We start from the raw sequence: 25,663 nt of genomic DNA, 5'->3' as shown, positions 1-25,663 counted from the left end.
AGGCTGAAAGGTAATTGCAGGCATGGCTGAATCAGCAGAAGCATGCAGTGTTCTTATTCCAAGTCTCTCCAGCTGAGCAGCTTGTTGATCTTTATCAATAAAGGTCCCTGCCTGCTGGGGCTGCTGTGAGTCATGGGCTGACGAGCACCAAGCCTGGGTGGCTCTTCTGGAGGAAAGGAGGTGACATTGGGTGTGCCCGTGGCAAAATCCCACCAGCTGTGCCCTTAGGCAAGGTGTGTCTGTCCTGGCCCCTCAGGATCTCCCCCTTCCATCAAGGCCCCAAGGGAATTAATAAATGGCAATAGTACCATTCCAGGTGTAAAAAATTCCAATAAATTTATTTTCCCTAAAAAGAGTTATTTTATTTCAGCTTTGCTTCACAAGGACAGCCCTTCTCTTTCTCCTAAAACAGCCAGCTTGGTGTTGTGTGCCAGAAGGGGCACCATGTGCCCTGGGGCAGCCTTTGGAGCTCTGCCCTTCCTGCACTGGCTGTTTTGGGGTCTGGTGCTGCTTCTGTGGGCAGGAGTTCACAATAAAGAATTGTTGCAAAAGCAGAAAACTGCAAAACCAAAGGAACTGCATCACTTCCCGGCACCTGCGGCCGCGGGGCCCTTCCCCCGTGGTGAGAGCCGCCCTGCCAAGGGTGACAGCTCCCCAGCCCGGGGTGGGGATTGTGCAATCCTGATACAATGCAGCCATTCCCTCACCTCTGGAGAGCTTCAGTCCAACAGCTCAGGCACGCTGGGCTGGGGCAAGGGATGGTGCTGACAGCCTGAGGCTGCATTCATGTGCTCCTCCACATGTGCCACAAAGTCCATAGGATAAACCACAGGCCAGTCCTGGCTGTTGGGCAAAGGTCTGCTTCAGGAGTTTGTCCCTCTGGGATGGGGAGAGCAGCCCCATCTGTCATCTGGGCTGGGACAGGGAGTGCAGGGACACACAAGGGTGGGGCAGCTCCCCATTTTCTTGGCCCCTTTTTCTGACCTGGTCCCAGCTGAGTCACACAGTTCTCCCCCACCCTTCATTCTGGCCCCAAAAGCCACAGTCCTAAGGAGGGACAGGATGTCCCAGTCCTGTGGAGTCTCTGGTGTGCAGTACAGGGTTGGTCACACACTGGCCTTCCCCAGGAACAAAATGGAAGCAGGCCTGCCCCTCATCCTCCTTCCTGGCCTTGGCTCTTTGCACGCACTGGAGGGACTGAGGGGCCTTTTCCTCCCCTCTCTCTGAACCTGCCGATACCAGCACTGGGCTCAGCAGCTTTATTGTGGGGAGACAGGCACCAAGCTGTCACGTGTTCTCTGCCATTTCCTCAGAAACCAGCTTGAAAATAAAAAAGAAATGAAAAGAAAGAAAAGAACAATTAAAGATTAAAAAGAAAAAAAAAAAAGAGTAAAGCAGCAAGGGAGAGCAGAGGGCTGGAGAGCCTGAGAGGAAAGAGAGGGCAACCATCACCAACAGCACCCACAATAACAGATCACAGGGGAGCACTAAGGTTTAAAGCAGGAGGAATGGTCCCTGTCCCCACCCTGCCCCTACTGCCATGGCAAAAGTGTCAGTGTCTCTGCCAAACCCCACACAGGGAGGCCAGCACTGGGAAAACACAGTGGGGAGGAATTTTGTCTCTCTGTTGCTTGCAGTAGATCACAACCAGGGGATGATTTCTGTGACACAGCCAGCAAAGGGGGAATAAAGAATGTGCTCCTGGCCAAAGCAGAGTCCTTCCTCAGCGATCCCAAAGCCCTACCTGGCTTGCAAACTTTAAAAACCCAACGCAAACCTCCAAGAAAAATAAAGCAAGGATAAGCTCTCTTCACTACATCATTTTAATTGCATCAACACCCAGAAATACACGTGCCAAGAGCCACCCATCCAAGAGGGCATCCTTCCACGGTGGGTCTTTCACACTCCTTTCACTCAAAAAAAAAAAAAAAAGAAAATTAAAGAAAAAAAGAAAAAAATATATAATTATAATTGCACTGGTTGATGTAGAAACACAGTCTTCCCTTTTCACACATTGGTGGGGTCTGCTGGAACAGGAGGGTGAAGCCCCAGCACGTGCCCGGTGTGGCCACAGCAGCTTCCCAGGAAATGAAGAGTTGTACAAAACAGTATGAAGATTTTCTTACAAACTGCAGTGTTTACTGGTTGGTTTTTTGGTTTGGTTTTTTTTTTAAATGTTTTAAGTTTCAAAACTATATTTTGGGTCACTAATGGCTTGTATCTCTTATCTACAGTAAATTTAGCATAAATTTTTATTTTTAGGAATGTGTAAGGCATTTTGGTAAGTTAAATGTAAGGTCCAGGGTGAAGACTCATCAAACTGAAGTCCCTTCCTTTGAACTGTCATCTTTCCCCTGGAGAATGAAAAAAAAAGTGGGTTACTCAGCTAGTAACTGCATTCTCATGGCAGCTCAAAGCCCAAAGCATTTCACAGATGGGCCAGGTCCTGCCTTAGGCAGGGAGGACCTTGACCATCTCATGGGGTCTCAGGGTTTATCAAAAGCCACCCTAATGGTTTCTGGCAGCAAGGACCACCTTGCCTTCACTATTAAAGCCCTGCCTGCTGCAAACTGCCCCAGGGCCTCCACCAGCATCAAAGGGAGGGACATGGACACCACCAGAACCATTTCCTGAAGCTGTTCTTTCAACTTCTTCACCAACTCTTTGGCAAGTTCACCCTGGGTAACCTTCAGTAGCTCCGGTAGTTTGGTTGATGCCTAGCCCAGGTCCTTTGTTAGTTTTTTTTTCCTTTTTCAAGTCTTTCCTACATGGCAGCTAAAAGAAGGCACCTGCCTGAGCCTCTCCTTCAAAACACCTCAGGCCACCTCAGATCTGCATCAAGCTGTCTCAATGACCACAGGCCAGGGCAACACCCAGTTCCCACCTCAACAGGGAGAACAAGCACTTCCCAAAGCTCTCTCTGGCTCCCTGGAGATGCTATGGGCTAGGACTGGATGGTTTCCCAGTGTGTGAGAAGCCCAGCCTGTGAGTGTTTGCTCAGGATACCACACTGATCTCAGCCTGCAGGGGTGCAGTGGCTGTGGCCCTTGCTGTCCTTTAGCCATGGTGAAGCTCTCAGCCCTCTCCTGCAGGGTAACCATGGGCCTTGCTCCCCAATCCTCAGACATGATAAATCTTGCTTGGACATGACTTTTGCTGTCATGGCACAGCCAACTCACCTTGAGATGCTGGGCTTCCTCCTTGTCTGAAGCTGCTGCATGTTCAGCCAGTCTCAGTTTTTCCAGCTCTGCTTGCAAGCTGCGTGCTAAACTCTGGGCCTGGAAAGGGACACAGTAAGCACAGAAGCCAACATCTCCCACACATCCTGCTCCAGCCATCCCTGAGTGCCCACTGAAGAGCTGGGTGGGACAGACACATTGCTTGTGCTGAGCCAGCATCCCCCAGGGAGACAGCATTTCTCACTTGGAGCAGCAGGAAATCCAGCTAGGGCCCTTAACCCTTTAAAAAAAAAAAAACTGGCACAAGACATGGGGGGACTGGGAGAGCTGAATTTGAGGGGCCAGTGATGCCACATGGCTTTAGCACAGCTGCTCTAAAGTCCTTCAGATGTGGGAGGAAACTTCTCACAGTGATAGGGAAAAGCCTTCAGATTAATTCAAATTAATTCCTGGGCTTCATCAGCAGCCAAGAATCCAGGAAGGCTTTGCAAACCTTGGCATGCTCCTCACCCACACCCACCTCCTCCAGCTCCCGTGCCAGCTTCTGCCGCAGCATTTGCTCCTTCTCTGCCAGTGCTTCGTTCTGCTCCAGCTGGGTTTTCAACTGTGTTGACAAGAGGGGAAAACACCCAGAAATGAAATTTTAGTAACACTCAAGAAATAAGCTAGCAGGGACATCATCAAGAGGGCTAGGCTGGACAGGAGAAATAGAAACAGCAGCTTTCCCCATGGCACCAAAGGGCAATAGGTACCAGCTTCCCCCTCTGCTGGGAGATTCCTGATGGTGAATCTGGGGCCTGGCTCAGCACTGCCCAATTTTGCTTGCTCCTCAGGCAGCCCCAGCTGGGATGTGGGATGAGAGAAAGATGTGCCTGGTAAGACCCCATGACTGGGAGAAGGCTCCACAGTTAACAGGATTAAAGGAGAAAGACAGCACTGCCACTGGTGAGAGGAGTCAGCCTGGAAGGGAACAGCTGCTGCTAATGCCCTCAGCCCAGCTCCAGCAACATTTATGAAGCCTCTGTAATCCTAATTCTCCCTGGTTGGGAAGGGATCCCAGCACAGCTTTGTTGGGGTGTTGTCCCCTTCCTCTGAGGAGACTCTGAACCCCACAGGGCACTGTCACATGGCAGTGCTGGCCCAAGGGCTCACAGCATGTCCTGCCTGCACCTCCCAAAGCTTGCCAGCCTGACCCAGGACAGAGGGCTCCCAAGGGGAACAGCCTGGCCAAAGCTGTGTTCCCTATGGGAACAGGATTCATGGTTAATGGGGGACGCTGGGCTGGCTCCCCCCAACACAAGATGGGACACAACACAGCTGTGACAGCCCTGAGCAGAGTCAGGTGCAGCTCTCCATGTGGTGAGAGATGGTGACACAGGACATGGGACATGGTCACAGGTCAGAGCCTCCCCAGGAGTGGTCTCACCACCCTAACCTTGAGGGGTGCAGGCTCACTTGCCTCAGCTTGTAACCCCACTAATTCTCCCTCCTGTACATGGCTCTCTGCCTCACTCAGCTGCTGCCTGAGCTGAGGGATGAGCAGCAAGCCTGGCTCAGTGACAGATTCCTGTGTCACAGCCTTCACATGACCCACAGGGGCCTACAAATAAAGCCTGCCAGCTTTCTGGCTTGCACATGAGCTGGAATGCTTGGAAAACCACCTCAGTTTCTGCCAGAGCAGGACAGTGGTATCTAACCTGGGCAGTTGGAGGCTTAACAGGTCCCAGGAGTGCAGAGCAAATGTTTCTACCTCATCCTGCTCATGGATGGATGGACAGACACACAAACCCCTGCCCCAGGGTGGTGCTGTGGTGACAAGTCTCCAGTGGTGGGGCAGCTGGGTTTTTCTGCTACACACCAGCTTGAGCAACCCTTGCTGCTCTTCCTGCCTTCCCACCCCCATCACAGGAAGAAAGACAGGCCATCAGAAATCTCCTCCTGGGTCCCAGTAACTGCCTCTGAAGGTCTGTTCCCCAGCAGCATCAGGTTTGCCCATGCAATGGCTGTGCCCTCCTGACCTCCCTCAGCCACAGGGAAGGGTGCTGGCCCCACAGCTGCTTTGCTAAGGACCCAGCAGAGCATCTCCCAGGGTGCCCCTCCTTACCAGGGCCAGCTCCTTGCTTTGCTTCTGTGTTTCAGTCTTTGCTGCCTCCAGCTGCTCCTGGGATTCTGACAAGAGCTGCCTCAACTGCCAAGAAGGAAAAGAAAGGAAAAAAAAACAACTCCTTTTATGCACTTGGTTTTTGTACTCTGGCTCAATGAAGCTCTTTTATGATGCAACATCCTTGCAAAGAGGTCATGGTGTCATCACATGCTGACCTGCCTGCTCAAGCAGAGACAGCCATGGGACAGGTCTGTCTCACCTGAGCCACAGAAACCACAGACTACCCAGAGGCAGCAGACAGCACCTCCATAGAGATCTCCCTGACCCATCACCTTGTCCATGACTCTTGGCTTTAGGAGTCTAAAACCCAGAGCAGAGCAACCATCTCCATCTGCATTTTCCTTCTTTGCAAAGTTGTGGATCCCTGGGGCACTTCCAGATGCCCAGGGCACTCCTCAAAACCTGCAAGGGTGGGAAGGCAGGGTTTGAAGAAGGTGAAGAAGGCAGCAGCCTCCACACTTACAGCTCCAACTTCTTTTGTGTAGTTCTGGCGCTCAGAGCTGGCTGTCTCCAAGTGATTTTCCAGTTGTGTTTCCAGAAGAGAGGTGTATTCCTTTAGCTGCATTAAAAGAAGACAGCAGGAGGGGGTGGGTTGATTGAGGTCCAACAAATCCCAAATATCCTATGGGTTGCCTTCCCTAAGCCAAGTCAGGATGGGGCCAACCCAAGCACAGCATGTGCCTCCCTGTGCAGGGACCTCCCTTCCCCAAAACACCTCACCTGATCTGTGCTTTGCAGATCTGCTTTCAACTTCTCCACCACGCCTTCCAGGGATTTCAGCTGCAGGTGTGACTGAAGCAGAAAGGATCAGAGGACACTCAGTACCTCTGCCTCAATCAAAAACTGCTGTTTGACTCCCACCTTTCCCACTTCATCCTCTTCCCAGAGGGGAGCTCTCCTAACCAGGGAGAACAAGTCTAACACACAGAGGCCATAAATGGTGGAGCAAGGCTACAGTTCCTGCCTGCAGCATTTCAGGTGGCTGCAGTCAGGTTTCAACACACAAGAAACCAGCACCAGACTCAGCATAAGCTTCCTGCTGAAAGCACTTTTTGGTTTGGAAGCAGCAATTTTCCAATGAGGTGGCATGGACTTCATTATTACAAGAGACCAAGCTACCAGAAAAAGCACTTAAAGCCAATCTGGTTTTTGAAGAGGACTCTACAGATGCTGAAGTTTTTGCAAAGGAGGAGTTCACCTCCTCTCCACAGAGAGGCAGGATTGCTCTGGGAGCTGCCCTAGGCTCCAGATGTTCTTCCCATCAGGAACACCATCATCAGCCACGTCACCCTGTGCAATCCCACACCAGCCCTCAGCAGTGCTGGCACTACAGGAGCCAGCAATGGGCTGAGAAATCAAACATCTCTTGTACAAGAGCTTCCCCCACCTCCCTGTAGTCCCAGTTCACTCCAAAACCCCATATGATGGATGGGGAGCAGCCAGACCATGGAAAATAGCTCCATTTCAGTTCTGCATTCAAGAGGAAAGATTCTACATGAGGTGGGCTTTTTGTCAGCTGGCTTGGTGACAGAAGGGGTAGATTTGGGGAGAAAACAAAGTTCCTGTGTCTTGGTGGAACACTGAGGGCTACCAAACTATTTATAGCCAATAGATCCCCTTCTCCTGGAAATGCAGCTCCAGGAGCACCAAACCCAGGTGTGTCACCAACATGTACCTTTTGGAGCTCCTCTTCAGACGCTGTAAGCTTTGCCTTCCACACCTGCTCCTCCTCCTCCACGCTCTTCTGCAGGTTTCGCAGCATCCCTTCCTGTGGGCAAAGCCTCAGCTGAGCCCAAGGCTCCTCCAGCCCCCACCAGGCTGAGCAGTGCAAGGGCTGGAAGTCTTGGCATACTCAAAGCCTATCCAAGGATTTGGGCCAAACAACAGCTGACAGAATCAGGTGGGGCTGGGGGCTCCTAATCCCTACTCTGAGAGCCCTTGCTGTGCCTCATCCCATCACTACCAGCAAGATTTCCGACACAATTGAGCTGAAGAGCTCTAGAAACTCACCTTTAACCTGTTCCTCTGTCTCACTGACAAATACTCTACCACAAGCAGCCCCCCTCAGCACACCAAGGAATGCCCACCCTGAGCTCATAAACAGCCTGGGCTGATAGGAGACCTCTCCAGAGGGATTTCCAGTGGGCAGTCAAGGCAGTGAACAAAGCAGGAACTTACTGTCTCTGCAAGGATCGTTCTGTACTGCTCACATTCTGCTTGTAAAGTGCTTTGCGCTTCCTCTGCCTCTTTTAATTTAAGAGCTGAATCCTGAAGGGAGAGGGGAGGGAAGGAGAGAGAGATGAGAAGAAACATGTGACCCTCCAGCACACCCTCGCCCCTTCACTTTCCAGCCTTCACTTACTGGTGGCTCTGTTGTGATCATCTGCTGCTTTAGCACACCCACAGCCTTCTCCTTAAACTCCTGTAGCCACGTGTCATAATCCTGAGTTGGGAAAAAAGAGAACAAGGAAGAAGCAGGATGCTTAGACACCTCTCCCTCCCCTGCGGAGGAAGCTCTGGGGGGGCTGATGAAGCCTGTCCCACCTGCTGTGAGGACATGGTTACTTCTGGGAGGATGGAGAGCAGCGTCTTCCTGGTTCCTGACTGGAGTGAGTCCAGCTGTTGGGCCAGCTCTTCCTGAAATAGGGACAAACTGCAATGGATGGAGGCCTTGGGCACTTGCTGGCCAGCCTGGCAACACTGGTCCTGCTTTTCTGTGCCTACAGGGCTGGGGAAACCAGCCAACACAGAAAACTGCTGATGCTGGGAACCACAGAAAAATCACTTCCAGCTGAACCATCTCCCTGGTTCTCCAACCATGACCATGGCAGGGATGCACTGCCCTCAAGAAAAATTTTGGAGAAGCTTGTAGAAGAGTTGGGCCAGCACTGCTCCTAAGCAGGAAGGCAACCCAGGGCAGGCCTCTCTGGTGGCCTGGGGAAGCTGAATGTTTCCCTTCCAACAGGAAAATGCCAGGCTCACCTTTGCTTTTGTAGCAGCAAGCAGTTTCTCCTCACACGCCTTCTCCACCGTGGTCAGTGCTTCCATTGCCTTCCAGTTCTTTTCCCGAAGGTCCTGTGGAGACCACACAGAGAGGGCAATAAGCCACAGGCCATGCCAAGGGCCACAAAGCTGCTTGCTGCCACTGCAGGGATTTCAAAGTTTCTGCTTAAGGAACTGGGTTTGGTCAGGAGTCTCCCACCCCATGCCCACCACCATTCCTTTCTCCTCAGTCTTTCCAGTGGCTCCACACAGGCCATTGCTCTGGCAGTGCCCTGGGTGGGGCAGGAGCTCCAGAAGCATGCTCAGGATGCCTGCAGGGGACACAGACCACCTGCAGGGATGCAAGGTGGCCTCCACACCAATGACACCACCTTGCAGTAGAGGGATAAAGGGCAGAGGAGCAGGAAGGTGTGAAGGAGCCTTCTCAGAGATTACCTTGGCCCTACCAGGGTAGGATCTCTCTGATTTACCAGATCCTAAACCTTCCAAGAGAACAAGGGACAGACATGTCACCTCAGGTAGCCCACCAGCTCCAGCTGCACAGCCTGCCAGGGGTATTCCTGCTGCCTGGCAGATGAGGCAGTGCCTCCAGGCCTCCATGGAGCTGGAAGAGCCTCTGGCCACACCCTGGAGCCATCAGCCAGGTGACCATGATGGGCTGTCTGTCACTCACGTTGTTTTTCACCTTCTGCTGCTCCACTGCCTCCCGCAGCTGTGTGGCCTCCCTTTCCAAGGCTGAGAGTTGGTCTGTCTTCTCCTGGAGTCTGCAAGGGAAGGATGCAGGAGTGAGCCTGAGCAATCACCTCCCTCACAGGCAGCAAGCTCCTGAGATGGAGACCAGAGCCCTTCCTATCCTGGTCTGCTCTGAGATCTACACACAGCAGGAGGGAGGACTAAAAAACCACAGCCACAGCAATACTCAAGTGGGATCTGGTTTTCTACCCCTCTACCAACAATAAAAAACAATCAGGTAACTGGCTGGCTGTACACAACACAAAAAGAGAAATAAGCAACCTGATGCAAAGGCCAGGAATTCCAGCTTGCACAACTGGACTGCTCCTATCCATGGCTCATAGGCCGAGAGAGCCCAAGCTCTGCATTTTCAAAGTATCATCCCACTATTTTGAGTAACCCTAAGTCAGGGCTGCCAACTAGACAGCAGAAAGCTGCAGGTTCCACACCCTCAGATCCCCCATCTGCCCCAAAAGGACTCTCAGTTTGAGCAAACCAAGGTTCAGGTCCTTGAGAAGAATGACACAAGTCTCTTAGGGTCTCAGGACAACTCAACAGCTGCCTTCCTTTAGAGGGATGCTGGATGCTTGCTGGCAGTGGGGGCATCTGAGAAATCTCCCCATGCAGAGCATGGAGGTGCCCAGCACATGGACTTGGAACAACAGGCAGGACTCATGACATAGGAAACTCCACTTAAATGCCAGGAAATCTTTCTGTGCTGGGGGGTGGGGGAAGAGGTTATCAAACGCTGAAATAGGACTCAGAATGGTGGTGAATCTCCATCCTTGGAGATACCTGGGAACACCTAAAAAAAACCCCTCCTCTGGTTGGTCCAGCCTTGAACAGGGACTTGGACCAGAGACATCCCACACCTAGCACCAACACCAGCAGAACCTCCTGCTCTGTAGGAGTGGTCAGACTTCATGTGTCTGCCAGCAATTCAGTTCTACTTCAGAATGGACTGGCTGTTACATGGGGCCATCACCAGAGCTAATTAATATTTTAAGCAGCATTGCTGGCTGGGATTGACCTTGACTTCCCAGCTGGGCAGCCCCAAGCCTGCCTGGAAGGCAGCAAGCCCTCAGCCAGAGGCTCAATGTTTGAGGAAGCCTGGAACACATGGACAGCAAGCTGGAGGTGCCACTGCAAGATGTGCACCTGGACCCACCTTGACTGCAGCTGCTTCACTGCTGCTTCATTGGCTGCCTGGAAGAGAGAAAGCACTTTGATTACCTGCCCCTGCCCTTTACATGGCATCCCAGAGAGGATCCCAGAGCAAAGATGAATCAGGGATTGTGTAAGCAGTGCCACCCACTCCCCTCCTCCCACCCCAGTTAAATGAGCACACAACCTGCAGGTCTCTGTCTTTTTCTGCCTCCCGCATCTGCCCTGCCTCCAGCAGAGCTTCGATGGACTTGATCTTCTCCTGAAGCTTTGCATTCTCTGAGCTGGCATCCTGCAGCTGCCCTTTCACATTGTCCAACTCCAGCAGCTTGCTTTTAACCTCTGCCTCAGAGCTCAGCAGCTTGGCCTGCAGTTCTGTGGGAGGCAAGGGTGACAAACACAGTAGGGCAGGTGCAAACAGACCTGGAGACTCCCCACCCTGCTCTGTCCATGCAGGATCTTAGCCAAAGAAGCCCTGGCCGTGGTTACTTTGAGGAGGCACAGAAAGGGCAGCCAGGGATGCAGGACTGCACAGGAGAGAGGCACTGGAGTAACATCTGGGACAGAACAATGGAGCAGCCCGTGTCTTGCTCATACCAACACCATGCAGCCTAACTCATCCCTGGATCTACCTGTCCTGCCCCAACTGGATCCTCCAAGCTCTCAAAGTCTTTAGTCTGCCCTGCAGCCCTCCCCATGCTGATGCCAGTTCCTCACCAGCAATGCTCTGCTGCTGCCCTTTGGTCTTTTCTGCATCTGCCAACAGGCTCTTGTAGCTGCTCTGGGTTTTGCGGAGCTCGTCGCTGACCTCATCCAGCCTCTTCTGCAGCACTGCCTCTGCCTCCCGTTGGTAAGCCTGCATGGCAGGAAGAGAAGGTTTCCTGGAGCCCTGACAGACACCCCAGCCAGTCTGAAGCAAAGCTGCATGTGTCACACAATCTTATGTTTAAGCTGTGTTTTGGGGGATTAAAGTCATCCTCCCACCAAGCTCCCCCTGTGCACCAAGCACCCTGCATTGTGCTCACATTTTATCCTGTGCCAGCCCTCACACTGAGAAGTAGACAATACCCAAATGTTTTGGTCCTGGGCAATTCCATGGCCAACCTCCTCTCTGGAGAATTCTGAAAAACCTCTTAGAGCCCTGGTTCAAACCGCCCCAGCCCAGCAGGGAGAGGTGCTGGCATGGGGCTCTGCAGGACAGAGACACCCAACCACATTTCCACATGTGGAGGAATTTTCTGTGCCATTTGGTCCAGGGAACATGCTTTATTTTCCACCATAGAAAGCAGCAAGGAAGAGGCCTGGCCAGGGCAGGAGTTTTAAGGGGGGTGGCAAAGGAGGAGGAAGAGGAGTTGCAGCTTCATAGGTACAAGTGGCACCCTTGCAGAGGGAGAAAAATGCTTTGCATGGTGGGGACAGAAAAAGATAAAACCAGCAGGCCTGTTTTTGTCCAAAGGATGCTTTCAGCACCACCAGGAAAGTGGAGCTGCTCTGTTTTTTGAGGATTTGACTCAATACCCTCAGCTCAGAGCTCCAAGTGTTACTGTGGAACACATTCTCCCCAGCACCTTAAGCACATCCCTGACTTTAGACTTCCAGCTAGTGTGATTTATTTAGTTAGCATTAAGGTGTGCAGCGAGCTGACAGCCCTGGAGTTCTCCCAAAAGTATGTCTAGGAGCTCCTGCTTTGTGCCAGGAAGGCAGCTCCTGCATTCACACCAGCTGTGTGCTCATATCACCTTCCTTGCTCCTCACCTGCAAAAGCAGCAGGAGGCAAATGCAGCCCACCAAAAGGAGAACCACATCCTCAGGCACACAAAAAATTAAGAGCAAGGATATGGAAGGCCCCTGGCACTAGGAACTCCTCTACAAAACTATTTTGGCATGTGCAGATAAAGGTCTCCTCTGCAACAGCCCCTTCTTGAGGAGGCCAGAGCAATTCAGAGACCACAGCACATTCCTGAGGGACATCCCTCACTCTGTCTGCTACACTGGGATTAATGGTCCCAGCAAACAGTTTAGGAACATCCCAGCAGGAGCACTGTCAATATCCCAAGAAGATGCTCTTCCTTGTGTGAGTAAAGCCCTCCTGACAGCAACACACCTCTGTGTGCTCAGAGGCTCTGCTGGGGGGGAGTGTCCTTTCAACACCCCTAAAAACCCCAAACTCAGCCACTCCCTGCTGGCAACCAAAAAAGCCACAAGCTTCATCTCCTACACCAGGGAGAGAGAGAAACAAGCTTAAAACCATCTGAGCTTGAGAGAGAGAGAGCACTTGTAGAAGAATGGCTTCAACCAGGGCAACCTGCTTCCTGGGCTCTGATGGTGATGCTACACAAGGGGCACACAGAATGTGACAAGCTAATGGGGGGGGAGAGCAATTAGGAAGCCTGCCAGGCAGCTTCTTTTCCAACCATGGACATTCATCTCCCTCCTAGCCCTTCCATGGCAAAGAGCATGGATCCCCTGCCATACAGCCACCCATCTCTGCAAGGGGAGAGGGTTTGCCAGTGCCTGCCTGACCTGCAGCTGCTCAATTCGCTTCTCCGAGGCCGCTGCTTTCATCTCCCAGCTCTTCCTCTGCTGCTCCTCTTGCTGCAGCACCTCCGACTTCTCAGACAGCTCTTTCATCAGCTTGCTGCACTCCTGCCTCAACTTGGCCAGCTCAGCATTTTGCCTGCAGCAACAGAAGCAGGGTTGCTTCAGCCCACAGGCCAGCCAAGCCTCTCTGGTGCTGGTTGGGGGAAACACATCCTCCTGTGGACCTTATACTGGACTTGAAATGGTGAACTTTGTTTGCCTGTTTCTAGGACTCTCCTGGTCCTTCAGGGAGGGGGTGGAAAGAGCCAACAAATCACTTTTGAAAAGTCCTGTTTCAGTCACAGGAGACATTCCTTTTTCATGAAGTAGAGGACACATGGATCTGTGTTCCCAGACACAAGAGGAAGCATTACAGCTGGAGTCCACTCTGTAGTTACTTGCCTGCTGTTAATCATTTCAAACTGTCTATAAAAAGGAGTGTGAAATTCTTCTACCTAGCTCCTATTTGTTCTGGGGTCTGGTCTCTGCAGCATCACTCCTGTCAAAGAGCCAGCTGCATGTCTTCTCAAGTTTGAGAGTATGAGCTCCCCTATGGGGGAAAAACACCAGTGCATTCTAATCCCCTCTCCCCCCTACACTGCCTTTTGTATCTGGCATCAGCACAAATGACCCCAAAGGACAGAAGGATTCCCTGCCCTTTCAATTAAGAAAAACACCCTTGTTTATTCTGGTGCATCCCCAAAAGCCATTTAGCAAGCTCTTCCTCTCTCCTTGCCTCCTCTACTTCCAGCTAGTTGGGGTGTCTGTAGAAGTACCTTTGGGAAAGGGAGTGGTCAAGCCAAGGTCTGTCCCAGGCTCTGCACCTCCCCCAGCCTTACTTGCTTTCCATCTGGCTGGTAGCCTGGTTGAGGGCATCCCTCAGGATGGAGTTCTCCTGCTGCAGGCGAGCCAGCTGCGTGTTGGGGCCGTTCTCCAGCTGCTCCTGCAGGGTCCGGATCTAGAGGAGCCCAACAGTGGTTAATGCCACCACCAGCCCTCCTGCTGCCCCTGTCAAAGCCCAGGAGATGAACAGGAAGGACTGGCAATGCAGGGGAGTGTCTGCTGATGCTGACAGCCCTCAGGGGTGTCAGCAGATGATTCAACATGCCCTTTCTCCAACAAGGTTTGGAGGGGGCTAAAGGGGATTGGGGAGGTTATTAGGGGAGTTTGGGGGGTATTAAATGGGTCCTAGAGGGGTGTAGGGGGATCTGAAGGGGCTCAGGAAGGGATTTGGGGAGTTTAAGGGGTGTTTGGGGGAGGCCTTAAAGGAGTTTGGGGGGAACTTGGGCACACAGCCCAGGAGCACTGCAGGGTCTCGCCCCTCCCCGATGCTCTCTCCCCCTCCATCAGAAGGTCACACATCTGCCACCAGCAGCCAGCTGGCAAAGGAAGGAGGCAGGGGCAGAGCACAGCATGGGGCTCACCTTGCCCTGGAGCTGCTGGGTCTCACTGACATGGTCCTGGTAGCTGGCCTGCATCCGTGCCTGCACCGCCACGATCTCCCGCTCGCGGGCCAGCAGCTGCTCCTTCAGCTTGCCCTCCACGGCCACCGCCTTGGCCCGCTCAGCTGCCAGCTCCTTCCAGGAAAGGAGGCTCCCAGTTAGTCCTCAGGGCACAGGTTTCCCCATTTTAAGAGGATGTGGCCTCCTAGCTCAGCAGACTACAAAGTTTAGCCCTTTCATTGCTGCCCCCATGCCCAGGTACATTTAGCACTTACATTTCCTCCTGCATTTTGTTTTGGGCTCTGTGGCCACTGGATGCCACTGTTGTTCCATGTTGGGCCAGCTAAGAGAAAGGAGTAAGACAGCCTGGAAAGCCTGGAATTTTATTTTACTCCCCCAGGATAAATAACATCACACAACGTTTGTGGCAAAGCAGAAGAATTAAGCAGATGGACTTGACAGCCACAAGTTCAGCACGGCAGGGATCTGTTCTGCCTCCAACACCCAAAAAGAGGTGGAGGCAGGGGGCTGAGTCAGGGAAGGGCACTGTAAATAGGATTGGGTTCCTTACAAAGGCTCAGGGGAGCTGAAATGAGGAAGGATTTGTTTTTCTCCCTGAAGGAGAAGAAAGCTGCAGTCTCTTACAGAAAGTTTTTTTCCCTGCTTTTCCCCTGGCTGCCCATGGACACTACCCTGCCGTTCTTTGGGCCGGCACCTCCCCAAACTGGAGCAGCCCCAACAGAGGAGGGCAGGGGGGATCTCCTCCCCTTTTTGGGAAGAAAACTGCCAACAAGTGAAGGGTCCAAAGAGCCCCATCAGGGGGCTGAGATGTGGGGAGCAGGAGGCTCATGAGCCACCATGAGCAGAGGCCACACTGGGGATGCCAGGAGAGGCACACAAGCCCTACCTTGCTGAGCTCCCGCAGCTTGTTCCTGGCAGCAGCTGAATCCTCCTGCTCGGCAGAGAGCTGCTTCTCCTTCTCCTCCAGCTGCCGTTTCAGAACAGCAACTGGGTCACCCTTCTGCGTGGCCTGCCAGCACAGAGTGGCACATCAGTGGGGACCACCACCTTCACCATCCCCTCCACCCCACCTGTGTGACATGCTGCCCTCTGCTCCAGGCAAAGCTGGGCTCCACTCTCCCAGACACCCTCAGGGCCAGCCTGCCTGAAAACAGGGTGCCTTCCCTCCCCTTGCACTTGCTGAGCTCAGCAGAGCCCTGGCAGAGCCCTACCATGTGCCAGGTGTCCTGGATGATTCCTGCTTTCTCTGTCAGGATCTCGATGAGCTGCTGGGCCTCCCCCTCACTGAACACCATGCTGCTGACTGTGGACACAAGTGTCTTGTAGGGCAGGTACAGGGCCCCATCTGAATCCGCAGGTGCTAGGGAGGAGAGAGGCAGATTGGGACTTCTGGGGACAACAGCAGAAATACTATATCATCTCAGCTGGCTTCAACCCCCCACAGCTGCCATCTCAAACCATTATCCACCCAGATTTCCAGACTCACATTTGGTACCTGAGTGAGAACAGTAGGAAAAGTGCTGGAGATGACACCACACACGTGTTCCTTGAGTTACTGTCACCTCTGCCCGGCTCAACAACTGGTCCCAGCACCTCCCATCACTCTCTACCAAAGAGAGATTCTCAACAGGAGCTGTGAGTGCCTTGCCAATGTCAGGGAGCTCAGACATACTGGACCACACCAAAACACAGCCTTGCTGAAGGATGTCACTCCAGACAGTGGTGCTGGTGACAGTGAGGTCATCTCCCAGTTTTCACCAGCCAAAGCTTTTCCAGCTCTTTGCTAAGAGAACAACATGACTCCAACCCTTCCCCTGCTAACCTGGGAAAGCCAGGGAGGATCAGGGACCATGATGCTGTTGCAGGACCTCAGTGCACATGGTCACGATACACAGAGGATGACAGGCAGTGGTTTAGGGGCCCCTGAATGTATCTGTGGCCCAGGGGGCTCATTTTCCTGGAAAACCACAGAAGGAAAAGCAGTCTGGAGCCCAATAGCTCCAGAGACCCTGAAGTCACTAACACTAGAGTCTCTTGAGTACAAAGCTTTGGATGCCCCAAGCAGCAAGGTTCAAAGAGAAACGAGGAGGTGCTACAGGTGTTGGAGCAGAGATTCTCCTCTAGAGAATGGACCTGGAACAGGTTCCTCCCAAAGGACTACAGCCCATGGAAGGCCCCACACTGAAGCAGGAGAGAAGTGTGAGGAGGAAAGAGCTGCAGAGAGTGCCTGTAACAAGACCCCATCCAGAGTCCTCACCCTCCTGCATTGCTCAGGGATGGGATGTAGAGGAGTCAGGAGAGGAGGAGTGAAGTTGAGCCCGGGAATAAGGGCAGGGGGGAAGGCATTGTTTTAATTTCAAAAAAAAAAAAAAAAAAAAAAAAAAAAAATCTCTGTTTCTCATCTATTTTAGTGGGGAATAAATTAGTTTTCCCCAAAGTCAAGTCTGTTTGGCCAGTGACAGTAACTGCTAAATGATCTCTGGTAGATCCATTTGGGATAGAGCAGCCAAGTCTGTGTCCCCAGCCACAGACACTTCCCACCTGGGGCAGCTCCAGCCCCTTGTGCAACCAGGGCTGAGGCTTGGCTCACACTTCATTCATGCTGGCAACTGCAAAGCTGCAGGACAGCACATGGCATCCCCTGGCTCAGTCCAGGGACACACCAGGCAGAATTCTGCCCCTCTCCAGGTGGAGTCGCAGGAGAAAAATACATAATACCCCAAGCCATTCCTGTCAGTTTTGCCATCTGTTTCAGTGCTGAGGATGTGTCCCTGAACACTCTGAACACCCATTTTTATCTGCCACAGGATAATTTGCTCCTTTGCATTTGAAGAGAGACCATAGCTGCTCAAAACACGTTGGTCAAACTGCAGTTGGCTTCATGGCACAAATCTTACTGAGAGCTTTCTTTTGCAAAATCCCACAGGAGTAGCTGAGACATCACTCTTCACTCCCAGGACATGCAGGACTGGCACTTCATACCCAAGGGAGTCTAAGTTTGGAGCACCCAAAATCCTCCCAACTTAACACATGCTAAAAGTTCATCTCTCAGCCACATTCCCTCTGCTGTTACAGCTTAGGGCTGTGTTTTTCACATGGGTGAATGCAACAAACCAGTCACCTCCAGTTTCCCCATCCCCACCCCAGCAATACCCTACAGGAGCAGATTCTCCAATCATTCCAAACCCCATCACCATGTGGAGATGGCCTCTAGTAAAATCCTTCCCTCAGAAGAGCAGATTCAAGGGGTTGAAACCACCTTTCAAACCCAGCAGCTGCAAATGCCCTGCTGAGCAGCAGGCTCTCTTCCAAAATGTATATGTGGAAACTGCCAGTCTGCACAGCAGATCTGGATGTGCTGCAGAAGGGCAGCAAGAAGGGCTGTCTTTTACTTTGGTGGGTTGGGAATTTTTTTTGATAAAGAAAGAAAGAAATGAAACCTATGCACATCACATGACATCTTTGAAAACACCTGAGAGATTTCTCCTATGTGTCCACATGGGAGTCCTTCCACAGGTCTGAAAGCACTCACATTTTTAGTGCCTGTAATTATCACTTAACCAAAAATAAATTCCAAACTGTTCCCACTGGTACAATGAGAGGCAACAATCCAGCTAGAGAGCTGATTTTCCCCTCTCTACACCTTTTTGGACTCTGCAGAGTTTGGGGCCACCTGATCTTTCCCATCTCTGAGTCATCAAGTGAGGCATGACTGATGATGGGCAAGCTTGCCCTTCACTGTAAGAGACCCAAAGGCACTTCCCTGTTTACCCTATGATCAATCCCCTGCAATATAAAACTCCATCAATCCTCTCTGCTTGAAGAATCCTTCTTCACCTCCACCACAGAAGGAAGGAACACTAGCAGTGACCCAGCTCCATGAAGAAGTGTGGGAGAGCCCCTCTGTACTTGAAACAGTCAGGGTTCTATGGGGAAAAAAAACCTCATCCTGGCTTTCCACCCAGATGTGCAACATCTTGGCAGCTGCCCTCTCCCAGGACAGGGACATGCAGCTCCTATTCATTCCCATGTGCAGATCCCACAGCACAACAGCAAATCCCAGAGGAACCTGTGTGCTGGACCAAAGGGATATAGGCAGAGGAATCTGGCCTTACCTGGCTCACTCTTTTTCTTGGATGAAGCCTTTTTCTTGGCAGGTCCATCATTTTTCTTATCCTCCTGGGCAGGAAGAGCCTCAGTTTTCCTGACAGCAACAGAGCTGATGACTGGAGCACTTTGCTGAGTGCCAACTGGGGGCACTGCCACAACAGGCACCTCCTTAGGGGCCACCTCCCTGGCAGGAGAGCTTTTGGGGACGCTGACAGGGCGTGGAGCCAACACCGGGCTAGGAGCAGGCTCCACCTTGGCCACCTTCTTCTCCTTCTTCCTCTTCTCCTTGGGTGATGGAACAGGTTTCTCCTTTTCCTGGGGGATAACTGCCACTGCTGCAATTGGAGTTTCCACTTTTACAGGCTCAGGCACCACAGCAGGCTCAGGAACCACCTCCTTGGGAGGGTCCATCACTTCCTGAGTAAGCTGCTGCTCTGGGATCTTTCCATTGGGTTTATCTTCCTTTTTCTTGGCTTTTCCTTTTTTCTCAACCGGTTTCTCTTTCTTCTTTTTCTCTAATTTCTGCTGCTGGGTCCTCTCGAGCTCCCTGCGTTGCTTGGCCAAGGCTTCCTCGTAGGATGTCTCCTTCATGGAGAAGGTGGACACCAGGAAGATGCCAATGGCTGAGATCACCATGAAGCCTCCAAAGACCATAACACCCAGTGTCTGAGGGTCGTACACGTCCATCCTGCCTCACTCCTCTGTGCCTGCAAGACACCAGGACAACAGTTAGGGCTGGGAGAGGAGGAAAGACATGCAATGGCTCTTCTGAGAAGGATCTTCACATGGGCATCTGTGCCTTCCACCATGCACTGGGAAGAGGAACACTCCAGATCCATAAAGCTCAGGGTGACCCGCCTGCACACCCCACATTTGTGTTCCTCTGCTACACTGCCCATGCACAGGGCTCCAGTTGTACCTCAGTGACTAAATCTCATCTCCAGCAGAACCAAAGAAAGGAATCAAAAAACAGGGATGCAATCAAAGACAGACATGAGCCCCATTCTGTGTCCAAAGGGGTAGTTCTGTATGACCCTGAGCCATACCTGCAGCAGTTAAGAGAGCACACTTTCAGCCTGCTGAGAGCAGGTTGTCCAAAATCTGGGCTTTCCCTGGAGCACCTGGCTTTTCCACTGTACCCAGATGCATATCCAGGTGTCATCTTTGGAATAAAATATCCCCCTGGGAGGAGAAAGCTTTGCAGCAGCCCTTCCCTCTTCCCTTTGCCAGCTGTCCACTGCTGCTGAGCAGCAGCAGAGACCACACTGCCTGCTCTGAGGTCTGGCAAGCAGGGTTCAGCCATACCTGGGGAAAGATGCTGCCATCTCCACTCCTCTTAATGGCAATTTGAACCTGCCCTGGTTCCAAAGCCAATTTTTGCTGGCCCATCCATGTGTTTCATCCATCATGGCATCACTTCCACATGGCTCTGAGTGGCTCACAATCCCCCAGATGCTGGGATGCTGGTGTCAGGCAGTTAATTTGGGAAGGGACACGATCCAGGAGTTGCCATGGCTGTGGTTCCTCATCATTGTTAGTCAAAAGAGAACGAGCAAAATGCAGAAAGCCCTCAGCTACCAGGAGTTCTCATCCCCACACTTAACTGTTGACATTATCTAATTTCCTCTTTGAGAGGTTGTGGGTTGAGGAGGGAGGGAGAGAAGGGCTGGAAGGGGAGGAGGCAAAAATAAGAGTAACCCTAAGGAGATCAGAATCTTTTCAAACCTCAGTGCTTGCAGGGCAACACCTTGGAGGCCCTTCCTTTCTAAGAGCTGGAGCAGCAAACTTCAATCTGCAGCTCAAAGCTGCTTGAGGTGGAGACAGTGTAGTGAAAACTCATCTCCAGCACACAAGCAGGGGGTGCAGAGCTGGGAGAAACTGCAAATCTCCCACTGAAGATAGCCAATCTGCCTATCTGGGAGATGATGTGCTGACCAGCAGCCCAGCTCTCCCTGCCCATCTCTCCAAGCACCCCAGGTAAAGCAGCAGAGAGAGAAGCTGGCAGGCAGGAGGGCTCCATGCCAGCTGGAAACAGCCAGCCCTGTCAGGGCCAATTCTCTACCCCAGGGCACTGCTGGAGATCTCAGCTGATACTCCAGGCATCACTTATTACTATTGCACATCTACCCTGGCCATTTAGCACTTAAATAGCCTCAGCCCACTCTATCCCAGCACATCTGCTCCCAAGTCATTGCCTCCTGACTAGGGAGCACTGCTTTGGGATGGTCCCAGCCAGGACAGACAAATAATCCACAGGGTGAAAAGGACAGGATTTCCTCTCCCTGTCAGTAACTAAAAAGCAGGCCTGGAGAACAAGTACCCACAGCCTTGTGCCCAGTTTAGGGCTACACCAAAGCACCCAGCAGCTGTTTCAGGGGCAGAATAAGGTGACCTACACTCCTCACCCAGCAACCCCAATATATTTGTAAAAATAAGCCTTTCTTGACCTCACAGCACCACAATTTTAAACCCAGATAAAAATCCATTGCTCCAGCTAGGGGCAAGGGCATCCCCAAGTGCTGACAAATGTGCTCCAATACCACCACCTCAAAAGCAGCTTGATGGAGTCCACAGGGGATGGGAATGGGGGAAGAAATCTCAATCTCCACCACAGAGGATGCATGAGAGGACAAAGATAGCATGGTGAGGTGGGTGAGACGGCAGTGCTGGATGTGGCACCACAGCTCCAGAGCCATGTGCCTGCCCCAAAGCTCAACCCACAGGACTGTCCCCCAAAGCCCTTCCAGAGCCCCATACCCTCTCTCCCTCACAGAGCTTCTCCCAGCCCCAGAGGCTGCAGTAAAAGCTGCCTGTACCTTGCCTCCTGCTTCAAAGCCAGGGTGAGATAAGGATGCAAATGAGCACTAAAGTCCTTCCTAGGGAAACAGAAACACTCCAACAACCCCCTCCAGACCAAAAGCAGTACAGGAACAAAGCAGCTGAGAGCACTGAGGGGCCATGGCAGCTGCCAGAGCTCCTGAAAGCAGCTGAGATGCTCAGAGAGGTCATCCCAAGCCTCCATTGTTCAACCAGGGGAACCCCAAGCTGTTCCCAAGGACAGATGTGCTGGCAGCAGGCAGCAATCACTGCCAGCTCTGATGCACTGATGGCAAACCTCGGTCGTGTCCCAGCGCTCGCGCTCCGCAGCCCCGGTGCCGACTGCCAGCAGCAAGTTCTACCTGTAGGGTTCCTCCTGTGGCTGGCACTTGGCACAACCAGCCCAACAACTTGTTCAGGGAAGAGCCTCTCTCTCCAATGGTGCACAGAGGCACATATGCTTAAATCAAGCCAGGCTGGCCTTGGCATTTGGGGGGATAAGGAAAAGTCTTCCTAAAGGAACTTCCTGCTGCAGAAATGCCAGAAGCATTTAAGTCACGGTGTTAGCACCCAGGAGAGAAGCTCTGCTTTGACATTTCCTGACCTTGGGACCTTTGCCCTTCAAAAGGCTGGAAGTTTACTCCTGGGTTTGCACAACAAGACACCATCTCTCTTACAAACACGTGTGCCCTTTGGCAGGAAAGCCCTCCATGCTTCCCAGCTGGACAAAGCCTTTGCCAGGACATGGCAAAATAGGGCACCAAAGGTAGTCTCACATGTTCAGCTTGACAGCCACACATTGAAGAGGCTCAAAAACTTCAGTAAAAAACTTCTGTAGCTTCTGGTCCTCTATGGGACGTCACTCTTACAATGGCATTTTTCCATCTGCTTGGGAGAGGGCTGTGTGCCCAAGAAGTGAGTGGACACCAGCAGTTATCAGAGTCTATACTCAAAGAATCAAGTTCACATACCACACTGAACACATTGATTTCTATGAAGTTTCTAAAGCGTGCTCCACTGCTCTCCCAGGCAAAATAGCAGAAATCATCAAATCCCTCCATCCATGAACTCCTTCCCCAAAACAGCTATTCCACGTAAAGCTTTTCCCCAGCTTCAGAACAGGAATAAGATGGACAGCTGGTATTTCACTTGGTCTTCTCATGTAAAGGAGCTGGCTGAAATGCTGTGCTCTGACTGTTCCACTCCTGTGTCTTTTTCTTGCTATACATCAAACTTCCTAAAATCCTAGATAACAGCTCAAGAATCCTGACCTCCCTCACCCCCCTGCACAAGCAGCCACCTCTGTTTGACCTGAGGAAGAGTCCAAGGAAGAAGAATCAGAAAAGCACTCAGCCTTGCTGGGTTTTCAGCACTAAACAATTTCCAGGATGAACTAACCCACAGACATGTGACATGACAGCACCATGACCATGCTCAGTGTCTTGTGGTCACATTTGTCACTGACAGCTGTGTCAAAACCCAGGCTGGAACTGTGCCACCTGTTCAGTCTGTCTTCCCCTCTATGACCATACATGAAATCAATGGGAATTCAGTATCTTTAAAATCCAGCCCTACACCAACTCTGGTTTAAATCACCCAGGTCACACAACAGGTGGGCAGGAGCAATGAAAGAGTCAGGTTGTGCAGTAACTACAGAAACCTTATTTCTCCCCACAGCCAAAGTAAAATACATGTTATCTCCCCCTGGTGATGACAAGTGCTGCAGATAGGAAAAGATGCTCATTGCAAGCAGGACATTGTCCCCCTTGCAACCCAAGGCTTCCACTTTGCCACGGCGTCAAGGTGGATCTCAGTTTAGAGCAATGCAGGAGGGGTGACGATGGGTCAGAGGGCAGAGAGAGAACTGGTTCACACAGATGTGCCCTGCATAACCCATAGCAATGCCCGCCAGTGAAGCATCTGCAGCATCCCTTTCTCTCCATATCCCAGCAGCTTAAAAAAAAGAGGGAAAGGGCAATGAGGAGGGAACTGGGAGGGCTTGATCCTGTGAACAGCAGGGCAGTCCAGCAGCAGGAAAAAGCAACAACACTGCCAGCAGATAAAAAAAACAATCACCAGATACTCCTCCTGGAGTTTTTCTCTCCACCCTGTGGCAATAGAGAAAGACAAAAATTAAAAACAAACGAGAAAAGCCTGCATGCCATGAGCAGATCCTGCCCACCTTGCCAGCAGCCTCTGTTTAAATACATTTTCTGTGTGAGTGACCACGCACTTCCAGCCCCCAGCAGCACGTACTACTCCACACAGCAACTCCAGATCAGCCCATCATCAACAGTTAAAGCTCGACTTAATTGAAGATGTCTTAGTGCTCCATTAGCTCTGGCAGCAGCAGCCAGCTGGCTTGTGCTTGCCAGCAATGCTGCCAGCTCCCTTCCTGAGCTCAGGAGCGAGAAAACAGGCAGAAAGTACATGTACATATGGAAAAGTGTAATAGCACCATAACACAGCTGCAGCTTGACTAAACTCTGCAGCGGCTATCAGAAATTTCCTCTCCCCTCCCTGGCCCGAAGAGGCATTTCACTGCCGGTGCCCATCAGCTCCTCCCCGGGGCTCACATCCCAAGCAGCCCCGACTCCTCTCAGCCATTTCCCGCTGCTGCGGGGCTTCGACAGAGGTGCGAGCTGGCATTCCAAGCGGGGACACTTCTCCATCCCGCTCAGCCACGTGTGCAGCACACGCTCTTCCGCCGGAGCGCTTCCCCGGCAGGGCGAGGAGCGGGCAGAGCCGCGGGGAGCGGGCAGAGCCGCGGCGGGGCTGCGCGGAGCCGCGGGGAGCGGGCAGAGCCGCGGGGAGCGGGCAGAGCCGCGGGGAGCGGGCAGAGCCGCGGGGAGCGGGCAGAGCCGCGGGGAGCGGGCAGAGCCGCGGGGAGCGGGCAGAGCCGCGGGGAGCGGGCAGAGCCGCGGGGAGCGGGCGGCCGCTTGTGGAGCCGGTGCCTCTGTGTGAAAGCGCCGCGCTGCCGGGGGGCTCCGGCTGCCAGCAGAGTTTTGTCGGGGGAGCTTAGTTAAGGAAGGAAAACGAACAAGCGACAGTGGCCCGAGCGCCGGGAGCTTCTGTAAGCGCGGTTAATCAGATTAGTGATTGTCATCCGGCCGGCGCCGGGACAGCACGGCAGCGCTCGGGGCCGGGGGCAGCGCGGGGCCCGGACCTCGCCCTGCCCGCACACGCCGCCATTCCGCGCTCAGGGCCATTCATCCGCCCGGCCCCCGCCGCACGGACCGGAGCCGGGCCGGGATCCGCGCCGCTCCCCGGGCCGCTCCTCGCGGGACAGGGCTCCGGCCGGGCCGCGGCTGGGGGTGCCAGCCCGCCCCGAGCGCGCTGAGCCCCGGCAGCGCCGGGCGAGGGTCCCGCTGGCAGCGCGGGGCGGGCGCAGGAGATCGCGGAAGCGCTGCCGGGGAAGGGGCCGGGGGAGAGGAGAGGAAAGGAAAGGCTGCCGCCGCCCCTACCCGCCCGAGCCGGGTCGCGGTCCCTCCTCGCCGCCGCGGTTGTGTGGAGTCGTGGCACTTTCCGCCGCTGTCTGGCCGGGCTCGGCCGCCGCGTCCCGCCCCGCCCCGTGGCGTCCCGCCCGCCGCTCCGCGCCGCGCCGCGCCGCGGGGCCCACTCAGCGCCGGGCCGGGCCGGGCCGGGCGGGGCGGCGGCCGGGCCCTCCCCGCGGGCTGCCCCGCTGGCCCTCACGGTCCCTCCGCCGGGCCAGGCAGAGCCCCCGGAGCCTTGGCCCCTGGGCGGTGTGCAGCCGGCCCTGCCCGGGGTGTCGGCGTCACCCCCGGGGCGCAGCGGGAAGAGGGTGGGCGATCCGCGGAGCGCCCAGCTCGGTAAGGGGGCTGCTCCATGCCGGGCGCCCTCCTCAAGAGCTGGGTGCGAGCAGATGGGACCGAAAGATGCCTAGCCCCAGCGGGAGCCTTTTTTCAGGGTTTGCAGACGTTGTAAACAGCGCTGGGGCTGGTCCATCACGCACCAGCTTGCGGGTGCAAGGACAGGGAGAAAGCCATGGCCACGCAGGATGGTGGCTGTCCTCTTGGCACATTGCCTTCTGTGTGTCTCCTGGCCTGGTTGTGACCTCCCACGGCAAGATCTATCAGTCAAGTGCCTGTTCACACCAAGAGGGAGTTTTCTATCTGGAAGTGGGTCAGAAGGGACTCCTTTCACGTCAGAACCAACCGCTAGGCTGAGCCATTGGAGAAGAGCCAGAGCATTTTCAGGAGATGCTGCACCCTGCCAGCCTGTTACAAAAACGTGAGAACCATCTCAGCCCCATCTCCCCAGGAATGTGCGTCCAAAACCAACCAACACCCCAACACCCAACCAAGCTGGAGTGTGTGGGTTGGCAAAAAGAGCTGGTCTGACAGAGCAGAGGTTTGCTGCCTACTCTGTAACACACTGGCATTTACACTTTTTATCCCAAAACAGACAAAAGGTCTGGTCTTGTGTGGGAA

At 53.3% G+C, this 25,663-nt stretch overlaps 1 protein-coding gene across 4 annotated transcripts; it reads right to left on the bottom strand.

Annotated features, from left to right (window-relative positions):
• Positions 1-1,800: 1,800 nt before the first annotated feature.
• RRBP1 (ribosome binding protein 1) lies at positions 1,801-24,778 on the bottom strand. 4 transcript variants are annotated; one of them, XM_079297584.1, is made up of 23 exons: positions 24,677-24,778; positions 18,401-19,102; positions 15,497-15,645; positions 15,172-15,294; positions 14,247-14,399; positions 13,662-13,780; positions 12,766-12,919; positions 10,960-11,098; positions 10,430-10,617; positions 10,247-10,284; positions 9,020-9,110; positions 8,326-8,418; positions 7,888-7,980; positions 7,706-7,786; positions 7,522-7,611; positions 7,019-7,111; positions 6,064-6,135; positions 5,807-5,902; positions 5,284-5,367; positions 4,615-4,707; positions 3,700-3,783; positions 3,180-3,278; positions 1,801-2,354 (listed from the first exon to the last, which is right to left on the bottom strand). In XM_079297584.1, exons 2-23 carry the CDS (start codon positions 19,080-19,082, stop codon positions 2,316-2,318), a joined length of 2,853 nt encoding a protein of 950 aa, XP_079153710.1. In that variant the 5' UTR covers positions 19,083-19,102; positions 24,677-24,778; the 3' UTR covers positions 1,801-2,315. The 4 variants fall into 4 exon arrangements, with proteins under 4 accessions (XP_079153710.1, XP_079153707.1, XP_079153708.1 ...); XM_079297581.1 differs by lacking the exon at positions 4,615-4,707 and having other exon boundaries at positions 24,677-24,775; XM_079297582.1 differs by lacking the exons at positions 4,615-4,707; positions 24,677-24,778 and adding an exon at positions 21,989-23,315.
• Between the last annotated feature and the right edge of the window lie 885 nt (positions 24,779-25,663).

This window comes from Erithacus rubecula (assembly GCF_903797595.1).
Source record: "Erithacus rubecula genome assembly, chromosome: 2".
Taxonomy (NCBI): Eukaryota; Metazoa; Chordata; class Aves; order Passeriformes; family Muscicapidae; genus Erithacus; species Erithacus rubecula.
This window is presented reverse-complemented; position numbering and strand designations above follow the sequence as displayed.

Bases quoted from the DNA above. Each gene is read 5' to 3' on its own strand.
- RRBP1 (XM_079297584.1), bottom strand. From the start codon at position 19,082: ATGGACGTGTACGACCCTCAGACACTGGGTGTTATGGTCTTTGGAGGC. The intron at 11,099-12,765 runs GTCAGGCAGGCA...CCTGCCATGCAG, and splicing joins AGCGAATTGAGCAGCTGCAG to GCTTACCAACGGGAGGCAGA. The intron at 8,419-9,019 runs GTGAGTGACAGA...TGGTCTCCACAG, and splicing joins AGCAGAAGGTGAAAAACAAC to GACCTTCGGGAAAAGAACTG.